This window comes from Canis lupus, chromosome 1 (genome assembly GCF_011100685.1).
Source record: "Canis lupus familiaris isolate Mischka breed German Shepherd chromosome 1, alternate assembly UU_Cfam_GSD_1.0, whole genome shotgun sequence".
NCBI classification, from domain to species: domain Eukaryota; kingdom Metazoa; phylum Chordata; class Mammalia; order Carnivora; family Canidae; genus Canis; species Canis lupus.
The window spans coordinates 42,827,574-42,840,710 of NC_049222.1; the positions used below are offsets into that span (position 1 = coordinate 42,827,574).

The 13,137-nt window shown below is 37.3% G+C and overlaps 1 protein-coding gene across 19 annotated transcripts in view; it reads right to left on the reverse strand.

Annotated features, from left to right (window-relative positions):
- SYNE1 (spectrin repeat containing nuclear envelope protein 1) overlaps positions 1–13,137 on the reverse strand; it is a 449,233-nt gene that overhangs the window by 37,118 nt on the left and 398,978 nt on the right. For 18 of the 19 annotated variants that reach the window (XM_038526343.1, XM_038526344.1, XM_038526348.1 and 15 more), the window contains one exon: positions 4,047–4,209. In XM_038526343.1, coding sequence (XP_038382271.1) covers positions 4,047–4,209 — 163 coding nt within the window. Of the gene's footprint in view, positions 1–4,046; positions 4,212–10,970; positions 11,137–13,137 lie in introns of those variants that run through there. The other variant, XM_038526356.1, reaches the window with a different exon arrangement.

A 13,137-nucleotide genomic window follows, 5' to 3' on the forward strand; every position in this document is an offset into this window, starting at 1 on the left:
ATGAAATAAGCTTGAAGAGGGTTATAATTATTATCCATATAATTATGGATAAGCTCTAGTACAGATAAAGATTTCAGTCTTAGCTTTAACCTCCATTGGTAATGGTCCTGACTTGACACAGTGTCTGAATTTGTACTTCTTCATCTATAGCACACAGAAATTTGACAAGATGTTCTCTGAATCATCTATGTATATTCTATGTATATTTCTGTCCAATTAACTGTGTAAGAATTAACTACATTGGCAAGAGAAACATACAAAAATACTAAAGAGGAGAACAGAAGAAAATATATTTCTTTTGAGTATAATCTCTTTTTAAATATTTAAGAGAATCTTCCTCTTTGGAGATAGACTACTATTTATCTATCTTTTACAGCATGGATCCCAAATGCTACAATTTTTACAGAATCATGGTTAAACATTTGCCACAAAGGAAACTGAAGTGAATATGATAGGATTGACATAAAATTTACTAAGTATGAACTTTGTGCTTGGTGCTGTGCTAAGTGCTTTTCACATTAATTTTTATAATAATACTGTGAGCCATGTACTCTGATTATCAGCATTCTATACACATGGGGGTTAAAATGGTTCACTATTCAGGTCATGCAGAAAAGTGGTGAAAATCAGATTTGAACCCAGGGAGCCCTTACTTTTAACCACTGATACAGAGTTATTTTTTCAACTTTAACTTTAATTTAAAAGGCAGTATGAACATATATTAATTAGTCAAAAACTACTACTAAGCTTCCAGTGAAATAGTTCCCTTTTCACTCCTGATTCTCATTTTCCAGAAATAACCTTTTCTATCTCTTGTATCACTGTCTTCTGGTTTTAACTTCCATATTTATAAGTGGCATGTTTATGTTGCTAATTCTTGATTTTTAAATTTTAGACATTATCTATGCTTCTATAGTAGAGACAGAATACACTTCTACCTGACTCACATGGCTCCAGTTACTGTTTCAGCACATCTTATAGCTGGAACAATAATGATTGTTTGACTGTGGTTATTTAATATGGTTACTTAATATTTTTCATATATGAGCAACAAACTATATTATGGTTATATTTCTTTTCTTACATAACTTTTTGTGTTTATGGAACTAGTAGCTCTCTCGTAATAGAGTCTTACTCCTTGGAGACATCCCTCCTGTAGCACCCAATGCCTTACTTCAGTCTGAACAGAGGTGCTCCAGGCTGCACGACAGCTGGCATCTGGGACATTCCTGTTCCCTCACCATCTGTCCTGAGAGTTTGCTTCTCTCTCTTGTGTAGAATATTCTTCTTGTTTTTGTTTCAGTATGTACATCTTTCATTGGCTTCTTCAGAACGTATGTGTAGGAGGTAAGTATTTTATATATTAAATGGCAGGTATAGTGCTCTAAATCATAAATAATTTTCTCAGTTTTTTGAAGGCATTGTGTCATTATCTTTTCGCTTCCACCATTATTTTGGAGAAGTCAGACTTTTTCATCTTGGAAACCTTCAAGATCTTCTCTTTGTCTCCCATGTTTTGAAATTTTATAATGGTTTTGCCTTGTTTTTAATTTTCCTGGGCATTTGTAGGACTTGTGCTCTAGAAGCACAGTTGATCCATGAACAATGTGGGGGTGGAGGTTGCCAATTCCCCACACAGTTGAAAATCTGCATATCACATTTGACTCTCCCAGAACATAACTACTATTAGCCAACTGCTGACTAGAAGAGGCCTTTCCAAAAGCATAAATAGTTGAATAATAAATATTTTGTATGTTATGTGAATTATATACTATATTTTTACATTAAGCAAGCTAGATAAAAGAAAATCGTAAGGGAAAGTAATCCACAGTACTGCATATTTTATTGCATAAAAAAAATCCACATATAGGTAGGCCCACACAGTTCAAACCTGTGTGGTTCAAGAGTCAACTTTACACATTTTTTAGTTTGGGAATTTTTTTTTTTACATTACTACATTAATAATTTCTTCCTCTCTATTTTCTTTCTTTCTTTATTCTTCTTTTTTTTTTTTTTTTGTGAGGGGCTTTTATGGAATAACTAATTGGATTTTAAAACTCTTGCATTAACCTTGGCTGTAATGTAAGACTGGCTAAGGGGATCTCTGGGTGGTTCAGTGGTTTAGCACCTACCTTTGTTCGGCCCAGGGCATGATCCCGGAGTCCCAGGATCGAGTCCCACATCAGGCTCCCTGCATGGAACCTGCTTCTTCTGTCTGTGTCTCTGTCTGTGTCTGTGTCTGTGTCTCTGTCTCTGTCTCTCTCTCTCTCTGTGTGTGTGTGTGTCTCATGAATAAACAAATCTTAAAAAAAGAAAAAAAGACTGGCTAGTGACATGGTGGGAGCTGAGGCAATGGGGTAGGAGTCATACATACCATTTGGTACAGAGCATCTTATTTAATCTCTTTATTTTTCATATAGTGACTCCAGCCTCATTGGTGCCCTGTAGCCTTAAACCCAAAGTCCCTCTGGTTTGCCTTCTCCAGAGAGTAATCCTCGGGTCTTCCACTAGAGTGAATGAGGCAGAGTTGCCTGGCTAGCTGGGATTAGGGGGAATCTGCCAGTCAAACCACTCCTTATTCAGACTTTCAAGCAATCTTCCATTTAAAAACCCTACAGACTTACTCTCTCCACTCCCTGAGCCTTCTTGGAATTCTGTAGCATGAATCAGCTTTTTCCATCCTCTAGTCTGCTAACACCAGTAACTATTCATCTATCCACTTCTGCCTCCTAAAATTCTGATGGATGTCTGTCATCTTTATCAACTTCCTTCCTGGTCTCTTTGCCATTGTGGGTCTTGACCTCCCCCGCCCTTTCCTATCATTTTATTGAGGTTTAGAACTAGGTAAGCCTATAAATAAATGCATATGATCGATTTGCCATATTTAATTAGATATTGTTTTGATTTTCTTACATTTGCTAAATTATAATAATGGCTATTAGGATTTTAACTGTTTTTAACCAGTTCTCATTGGTAGATACCATTACCATGTTCTCCAGGAATATTCAAGGAGCTGGAGGCCAACTATAACCTCAACAGCTCAATTTTCGAATTTCAAACATGAGAGAATCCATCACAGGGCTTTACTCTTACAAACATGGAAAAATGTTCTGCTATCAATTTTTTTAAGACAAAGAAATGCTACTGAAATAATCCCAATATCTAAAAAATGTATTTTAATATCTATTTGCATTGGTTTAAATAGTTTGTAAAATAAAGTATATGAACTATTTCATAAGATTTCATAAATAGGCCTGTATATATTTTATAGTATTTTTAAGTTAAGAAACTTGGCTATAATGGCCTAAATGTAATGGAAGTAACCAGAGTGTGGATAGGTTAGATTGTTAGGAGAATCTAACAGCATGGAGTAGCAAAATTTCTCATGGACGATTTATGGTATTTACTACTAACAACTGGAGTCTGCTAAGCTTAGTAAAATCAAGGAAGGAAAAAACTGAGGAAGGGGAATAGGAGTTAAAAGTCCTTTGTGTATGTATTTTTCATGGCCACTCTTTTTTACTTTTTGGGGTAGTTTATCATATGCCAGTGTGTTGTGTTGTCTTTGCTACACACATGAAGGTAAAATTACAGTCTGTGGTCTGCAGGTCATGAAACATTCCTTGCAAAACAAAATTGTTGTATACTCTAAAAACTCTAAGAATACCCTGTAATATTTCTTCAAACAGTATATGCAGGAAAAAAAGGCTCTTATCTATGTATATAGTAGTTGGTTCATGACCCAGAAAGAAATAAACAAAACGTCAGCACTGTTATGGATACATCATGGCAGCTCAAGCAGCTCCTGATGTCTTGTTGGTGGACTGATGGCATCAACCCTATGAGACCATATCTTCTAGACTCGACATGGGACCCATTTGTCCCAAACACCTGTCCTGCCCAAGCCTCTCCTTTCTCAGCAATCCTGTCTAGCTTCCTTCTGATTTTCCATCTCGATTAACCATCTCACATCTGCCTCTGTAGCCTCATCAGGAGTGCAGATGTTCAAGAGCCTACTTACTTCCTTTGGTTGTTTTAAGTTTTACCTGCTGCTCAGTAAGCTTTTTCTGTATTTCATCCGAGTCACAGGAATCATAGACTATGGGCTTGGCCAGCTCTGACTCGATGTGAGCCAGCCACGTCCTCAGGCTGCTCATGTTCTTATCCAGCTGCTGTACGGCAACCAGGGTCTCCTTCAGCTTCTTTACCCTGTGGGCAGAGGAGAGACTTTACCCTCAGTGAGAGGCTTCACTCAAGTGTTTCTTGTGGGCAAAAGTGAGCACTGGATTTAAAGCTAAGATGCCTAAAGCCAAAGTCCAGCCTAGCTCAGCCACTCAGTGTCTGGGGGACTTCCGGCAATTGCACACCCTTCCTGTGTCTCTGTTTCTTCATCTATAAAAATGAGAGTAAAGAAAAAATATCTGTGAGATTTTAATGAGTTGAATAATACATGGTCCATGGGAAACATTCAATAAATACCAGCTATGATGATGCTCTACATAGTATAATGATATAACAGTGACAGAAACCTCAGTGTCATAAAAATTGTTATTGACACACATTATATAATTTATACTCCTATGAAGAATACCTGGGAGGAAAAAATGAACATTTCCAATGGATTGTCACCAAACAAATCACAAATTCACAGTTCTGATTACTCCAGCCCTGGTGGGATGTATTTCAGCACCCTCGTGGCAGAAACTCAGTTAAAAGAAGAAAGCACACTTAAGATGAACCATCAGTGAGTGATCATACGTACTTAATGCCAGATCACATCAGAGGAGCATTTGGGCTGCAGGTGGTAGAGGGAAGATACAAGGCCAACCATCGTCCAGTCTTCACCCATGAAGCCTTGTTCAGTGCACTATTTGCTACACAGCAGGTTTTAAAAAAATTTTCCCCGTTCTTTCCAGGAAAGAGTAAAAGCCAATTTGCTTAAGACTGCTACTTAGATCTAACAATCATGTGTGGATATCCTATGTGTCAGATGCAGGGAAGACAGAATAAATAAGACTTGATTATTTTCCTAATGAAATGTACAATCTGACTCAGAATCTGGAGACAGAAACAATGGAATATAACAGTGTGGTAAGAACTAAACTAAAGAGATGAACCAAGTACCCTGGCTAATAAAAAAGGAGGGATTGATTCCATTTGGCTGCTTTCAGTAACCATTCACTCATCCATTCCCCATTTGCTCATGTCTGTATTCCTTCTACAAACATCTATGATGCTAGGTAGACAGGTGTTAAGGGACAGAAATACAGTGATGAAGTTTCATCCCTGCCACTGAGGAAATGAAGTAACATTAGAGCTGCATCTTGAAAGAGGTGGATATAAGCCAAGCTGAACATTTCTGGCCTAGGAAACATAGAGAAGAAGAGAAGAGATTCTGAAGGCACAGTGTTATAATGTCCAGGGGGCTGGGGAGGGTGGGAGGGTGGGGAAGAGAAGCAGAAGAGGGTTGCAGTTGCACTGGGGCAAGACAAATGGACAACCTGAAGTAACATTATACAGGTCTGTGGTAACATGACAAAGGCTTTGTGTGCAGTTGAAAGATAAATAGGAACTTTGCCAGGATGTGTTAGCCAAGGAATGATAGGATCTGTCCTGATTTTGAATGTGTAAGTTTGAAGTGAGGTTCATGTGGAAGTCCACTCAGGAAGTCAACAGAACAGCCCAAGCATCAAAAGCCTATAGCTTGGGGGTGTTACACGCAACTGATAAATTATTGAACACTACATCTGAAATGAATGATGTACTGAATTTAAATTAAAAAAAAAAAAGCCTATGCTTGGGAAGCCAGGGATAGAGGTGAGGCGGGATTGCTAACTTCATGAACTGACATGAGAGGAGGCAGAAGGAGTTAAAAATGATGTATTTTCCAGCTAGGTAACTAGATGGATGCTGCCATCTTAGAGAATACAAGATGAGGAGCCAGTTCATGAGATTAATGGTATAGGAAGTTTACAGTATGATGAGTCTGGGGGATAAGGTAGACATGTATGAAAGGTTCTTAGGTTCATAGGTCCAGAGGAGAGAACGGAGTTTATTCCATTGCTTTAGGGATTGTTGGCACAGAGTGAGGTCTATGAAAGGATGTGTTTCATCCTGAAAGGGAATGGATGAAAAGAATGGATTTTAAAAGGCTGGCTAAAGAAGGAGGAATCAGAGACAATGGGAGAATCAGAAAGGAAGAAGGTGAACCAGGAAAGTGTGGCATGTAACTAAAGACAGGAAAAGCTTCAAGAAGGAAGTGTGGGTAGGGGGATAAGATTGAGGTTGCTTAAGCGTACAAACTTACAACAAGTAGTAAGTAAACTAGTGAGATTTAATGCATGAGAAATGAATAAAAACAACAATCTTGTGCTGGAATTATGTAATGTGATAAATACTGATACAATGGTAACCATATTATAACCTATAAATGTATCAAAGCACCATATTATATACCTTAAATTTATACAATGTCATATGTCAAATATATTCAATAAATTTTTTTTAAAAAGTGTTGGTTTAACTAGAAAAAAACAAGTGTTGGTTTAGTGTTATCTGAATATCCCCTTGATTAGATTCATCTGGTTTGCCTCATATAAATGCAGACCACCAGCTTGATTCCAGGCCAGTTCTCTTGAATCAGAACCTTTGGGGATGTAATCAGGGAACCGGCACAAGAACTCCAGATAAGTCTTGTACATACTAAAGCTTGAGGACCACTGTTCTACTTTGTCAATGCACAGCAGGATAGTATAATGAGACCTAAAAACAGTGCACTTGGGTTAAGAAATACACTTATTGGTAAAGCAGTGTGTTTATTATTTTTAAAAATTAGGCAGTGAAGGTGAGTAAATATGGCATGAAATCTGTGGAATGATGTGGCTACAAGAAAAATTGATTTTTTTGTTTTGTTTAATGTAGTTTAGTATTTGGAATAACTTTAGAATTTTAAAAAAAGATTTATTTAGTTATTTTAGAGAGAGAGAGAGTGCATGTACACAAGTGCGGGAGGGGTAGAGGGAGAGGGAGAGAATCTCAAGCAGACTCCCTACTGAGTGCCTAGCTCAGTCTCATGACTCTGAGATCATGACCTTAGCCAAAATCACGAGTCAGAAGGTTAACCGACTAAGCCACCCAGGCACCCCAAATTTGGAATGTTTTTAAGAAGAAAAGAGAGGGAGACGGAAAGGAGGAGAGAAATGACAGCTGAATGCAGATGATGGAGCAAGGATGCAGAGGAGACAGGGTCAAGGGCATAAGGCAGGGGTAGTTTTGAAAGGTGCAGGGGGTAAGCAGGAGTTTGGGAGGGACACAGCTAGTATTTCTCAGCTCCATTATTATCAAGTAATAGCTAGCAGCAAAAAATCCATTACTGAGTTCCTGGTGCAGGTCTGACATGGCTGAGTATCCATAGATTGCTCTAAAGAGAAAGGTGATGGGGGGGTAATGAGCACATGACCAATGATTTCCTGGTACAGTCCTATTTAAAATTCACTTCTGCTTTTAGACCAGGAATCCTGCCTCAGGTTCAGGAAATGTGGTCACCTTAATGACGGTGCTTTATAATATAGATGAATGCAGATAAGCAAAAGACTTCAATGTCTGAGGTGTCAACTTGGCTCAATGGAAGAGGTATCTATCCCCCCCCCCCCAAAAAAAAGGTCAAGAGCTACACGGCTTTTAGAACTCTAGGAATGTGATATATTTCAAGACAGGAATCTGAAATAGCAAGTTCTAAGACTAACAACTGACCCACAAAGTCATCAAGTATTTCTCAGCTCTGTTACTTTCAGGTAGTAGAGAGGTGATTCTCAAGCTGGGACTGTTACAGGATCACTTAAGGGTGCTTTCAAGACCCAGATACCAATGTCAACTCTCTTCCTGCCTCCCCTAAGGACTCCCTGGAGGACTCTGATAGGCTGCCTTGGTCAAGAGTCATGCTCTGAAGAAAATGTCTCATAACCGCTCTTTGAGCATTTTCCTTTCTTTTTAATGACTTAAAACTGATATCACCATTTCTATGTTTATAAACCAATGTTTCTCTCTCAAATGAAAATCTAAGCATGATACAATCTCTTCTTTTTGCAACACAGATGCTTTTAAAAGGATTTTCACTATGATTGGTTATTAGTAATAATACCTGTATTTCATTAATTATAATAGTGCCTATATCTGAAAAATGTTTTCTGTTTATAAAGGCACTCTTAGGCATTAGCTTATATTGTTTCTGAAAAAAATGTGTGTTTAAAAAATTACATTCATATGCCACAATATAGTCTACTGACAGGAAACCAAAATCATGTGTTGCTCTGTTTCATGACTCAGAATTCCATTCAAGGTAAGACTTCTCTAATTAGCTTTGTAAAGTACAAATTGTACCAGCCCCCAGGGAACTTCAAATATTGGCCTTGCATAAAAATCCCAAGAATATTTACCTACAACCTACTTACATGTTTTTCACATATAAGACAAAATTCACTTGCATGTCGGTCAGTGAATAACGGTTTTAGAATGTCTCCTAGGTGCGAAGCTCTGGGTACACATTTTGCAAATGATTCTGATAAGGGCTCACAACTTGACATGATCCTGGACATCCTGCATTAGTAGCCCAAACTAAAAGGACAATCTACAATTAATAAACACATGGGAACGGGACTACAGAAGGCTTGTTGCACTGAGATGCCTGTCCTGTTTTTACCTCTGTAAGAAAGTTCTTTTGGGAACCTCTGCCACTGGACCAGCTTCCTGTCTTCAGACTTGGTAGGATCTGCATGCTGACCATGCTTTTTGGGATAAGGTTTTATAGGAACCTCAAAATATTACCAGGATTTTGTGTGGAGCTAGAGAGCGGAAGAATACCTCATTCAGTGCTTGCTTCCTTCTTTCCCTTATTTTTAACTCCCTGGCATTGCTTATACACCAGTTCCTCTCCTCATGTTAAATTCCTTGGAAAACTGGAACTGTGAATTTCTACTTTTGGTTTTCCCTTCCCCTGCAATGCTACATTCAGTGCTTGGCCCAAAGTTGGGCATGACTTAAATGCCTGATAAACATTAATAATTAGTATACTTTTATTTGGTTAGCATATTTTATTTTTAATTTAGTTGATATTAAATATATACTTAAACTATTCCTCCAAGACCAACATTTGCAAAAGGACTGTCAAGTACTAAAATTTATTCATTTTCTTGGTTCAAAATTCACTTACAAAAATGATCAAAAGAGCTAAGGCACAAAAGAATGTAAGTAAACATTGTTCCACTGGATATTGTCTACACTAGTCAAATAATTTACAAGATTAGTAATCTTGTATAATATTGAATGAGTTCCAATAGTCAGAGCAGTTAGTGTGCAATATGTCAAGGGCATCGTGACATGGAAATGCTTATTCATATAGCCCATTAGGGACAAGTTCCTCCTTCAAATGAATGTGTAAATCTTAGTAAAGTCAATGGGAGTGAACATTTAAGTGGTTTTCCTTTCTCATTTTTTAAAAACATGTATTTGGGTACAAATAGCACAATGCATTGTGAGTGTGTTGGGGGGGTGCAGATGTGAGCTGAGGGGAAGTGGGTAGTTAAGCCCAAACATCTTCCTTGAACCAAGATTTGCAGGACATGGATCTTAGTTTCTTTCTTTCTTTCCTTTTTTCTTTCTTTCTTTCCTTTTTCTTTCTTTCTTTCTTTCTTTCTTTCTTCCTTCCTTCCTTCCTTCCTTCCTTCCTTCCTTCCTTCCTTCCTTCCTTCCTTCCTTCCTTCCTTTCTTTCTTTCTTTCTTTCTTTCTTTCTTTCTTTCTTTCTTTCTTTCTTTCTTTCAAGAGAAATGTCCCATATTTTTTCCATTATTTCTTTAAAGAAAATCCTTGGGTAAAGTGTCACAATATTGTTATTTATCTATCACTGTAAGAAGTTTGAGCAACATTCTTTTTGGTAGCATCCAGGATTATAATTCAAAATGGATGTTTGCAGATGTTACAAGTCTGGGTAAGTTTAGCAAGTCTTGTACATCCATAAGTCCCTACAGCTGATGAGTCTCTTCACAGTCCATTGTGCCTCATGGGATTTTACCTTCCTGAGTAGGATTCTACTACTAAATCTAGTTGCATGAATATCTATATATACACATATACACAACATGTATATATTTATCGCTACTTTCCTTCAAGCTAATTTAGTAAATCCATTAACCAAAACAAAAAAATTCATATTCTGAATTTAACAGAACCAAAAGTACCATTAGTAAATCCTGTTCACCAGTAGGAATTTATTCGGGGGATGTTATGGTACAAGAATAATATTTTTTAAAATGGGTTAAATTTTGGGATATAATGTTAATATTCTAACTGAAAAAAAATAATGAAATAAGCATTTGCATAATGTACAAAATTACCATTTTAGATATAAATCTTTACATTTTGCACATTTTAAAACCTTTCTACAAGTCAGTGACCAAAACTTAGTGATAAACCTATTCAGAAACAACTTTTTCTCATACACAAAACCTCCAGGCCCCCATAGTATGAGCAGATTTTTATTTAGTAAAGGGAAAGCCTTCAGCTACAAAGCTGCAACTGTGCTAAGGTTGAATTTCAATTTTATCAGGAGCTTATCCTTTAAATAGCAGATGATGGACCAACTGGATCTTCTTACTGGGTCTCTTTTAAATCTCTTTCCTGTGTCTCAGGCTCTCTACTGTAGCATTCCCCTTGTATGACGCATACAGTCCAGAGACAACTGAAATACCAAACCATAACCAAGTCCGTTAACCTTTCCCTCCGCATGCTCAGTAGGGGGGACAAGAAAACAAACCGATAAATAACTCTTGGGAGTCCATGGCCAACGATCTACTAACACCAAATCATCTCCATTTAACATTGGCAAAAATGATTACGGATTAAAGATCCAGCATCTATCCTATGAACCCCACGTAACATGAAAGCTATGCACAATGGAAGAAACTCAAGGAGATGCCTGCCTTGTGACATCGCAGTTACATTCTGGGAGATCTGCATCCACACAGCCGTCCTCTGCCATCCTCAGGGCACACAGATCTTCTGCCACCACCATGAAGCTTCCAGCTTGCAAAAGTTAGGTCTGCAGAGTAAAAGGCTAAATCCTGTGTGGGGATGAAAGTTTCCCCTTGTCTGCGTATGGAAGTATGAAAATGCTCACTCTAAACAAATGTTGGTAGGTCTCTGCCTGATAATATGACACTGAGCAGTGACAAGTGGTCATGTTTCTAAATAAAACCTACATTCATTAACATGTGCCCGGCCTGATCTCCTGGAATGTAGGCCACGAGTGTAAGAAGGGGAAAGGCTCAGTGTAATCTGCAAGGAGGGGGAGGCTTTCTAAAGAAAGAAGGCTCTCAAAAATAAGGCCGCTGCAGACACTTTGCCATTCTGGAAGGACAGGCAACTCTTCCTGTGGGCTGTTTGTTAAGTTGGAAAGGATTTCTGAAAAAGACAAATCACTCAAATGCAAACAAAAACAAAACCTCTACAAGTACAGCAAGTTGTGGTAGCAAAAAAGAACAACTCTTTTTTTCCTTCTGTTTGAAATGCCAGCTACGGTGGTGTAAGTAGGAGTTTTCAGGGGTTGTTTGGGAAGGTGGGATGGAAAAGGTATTCTGTAGAAAAGTAGTTGGTCTTCATTTTTGAATAGACTGTTTAAGCAAGAAAAGTAATTGAAGAAATACTATTCTTCCCTTACATATTCAAAACCTTTGTCCTTTTAAAAATGATGTAAAGTGATAAAAGTAATATGTCCATTTTAAGGTAATAATAAAAAATATGTTCATTTGCTTGGTGGGATTCAGAAAACTTCCTTTGTAATTTTCAAGAGTTTCAAATTTTCTGCACTGAACCTATATTAATTTCATAATTTAAGCTTTTAAAGAAAATGAGCTCTCAAATTATTAATTGCTGGTAATTTAATAAAATATGATGAATGCTGACTGCTTTAAACCCTTTTCAGATCAAGGTATACATACACACAAATAGATTACAAATAAATAAATAATGAAATTTGCTAAGTTTTTTTTAAAAAGCCCTCTATGATGAGCTGCAAAATAAAACAGAGTATTTGGGTCTGATTGTATGAGATAATTAATTTTAAAGCAGGAACATATTTTCTTTTTTAAAGGCAACAAACCGATATTTTACATAATAAATTATTTATAAATAAAATTATTTTTCAAATCCTGATATTTAAAGATATTCTATTGTGAATTCTTTATAAAGCAATCACTCTTCTAAAATATTATTTTTAACAATGAGGAAGATAAACTTATAAGCTTTGGTTAAAGGACTATATTGGTCATGATTCCAAAGCAGTAGGTATATTTATTTTTTCTTGATTATGACTAACATTTCTGAAAATTTGAGATCATTAAAAAATTGTACTGCCATCATTTTCCTAGTTCAATTCCTTTTTACTTTATTTAATTCTCCTCATGGGCTCAAATTTTGTTCCTATGCTCATTATCATTAGGACAACATATTTATTGCAACAGATTAAACATAAAGCACGGCTCTAAAGACACAGTTACTATGATAGTAAAATGGTAATATCAATGTCAATGGAATGGGAGAAATATTGGATAAATCATGGTATATTAAAACTATGGCATACTTTGTAGCTCTCCAAAAGAACAAGATTGCCACATGTGGCATTTTGTAGTATGCATGGCATTGACCCTTTCCCCCTGCATTGTCTCTTTGGAGATATGGCAATTATTTTAATGAATATTTTGAAAATGAGGAATCTAGGGCTCAGAAAGGTTATGTAGTAAGCCCTAGGTCACACAGCCATAGCAAGGTGGACCAAATTCAGGACTCTTGATCTGTTCTGTGCTATTTACATGCTTGAAGCAGCAATACATTCCTGATCCTGGCCAGTTTTCCGAATTGACCCCCATGAGGTAATGGCAGCCATAAATTCCAAGAATCAAGTTTTATTTTTCCTCTAGTGGTGGTGGAACACCTGTGAAACCGAAACCTGTTCTAAGGGCAGCTGATCCAACTTCACAAAGCTATGCATACACGGTTCACCTACACAGCCTCTAAGCTCCCTCTGGGCTGAGAATTGTCATTCGCTGTGTGCTGTGCTAAGTAGTTTACAGGGACTTTCTCATTTA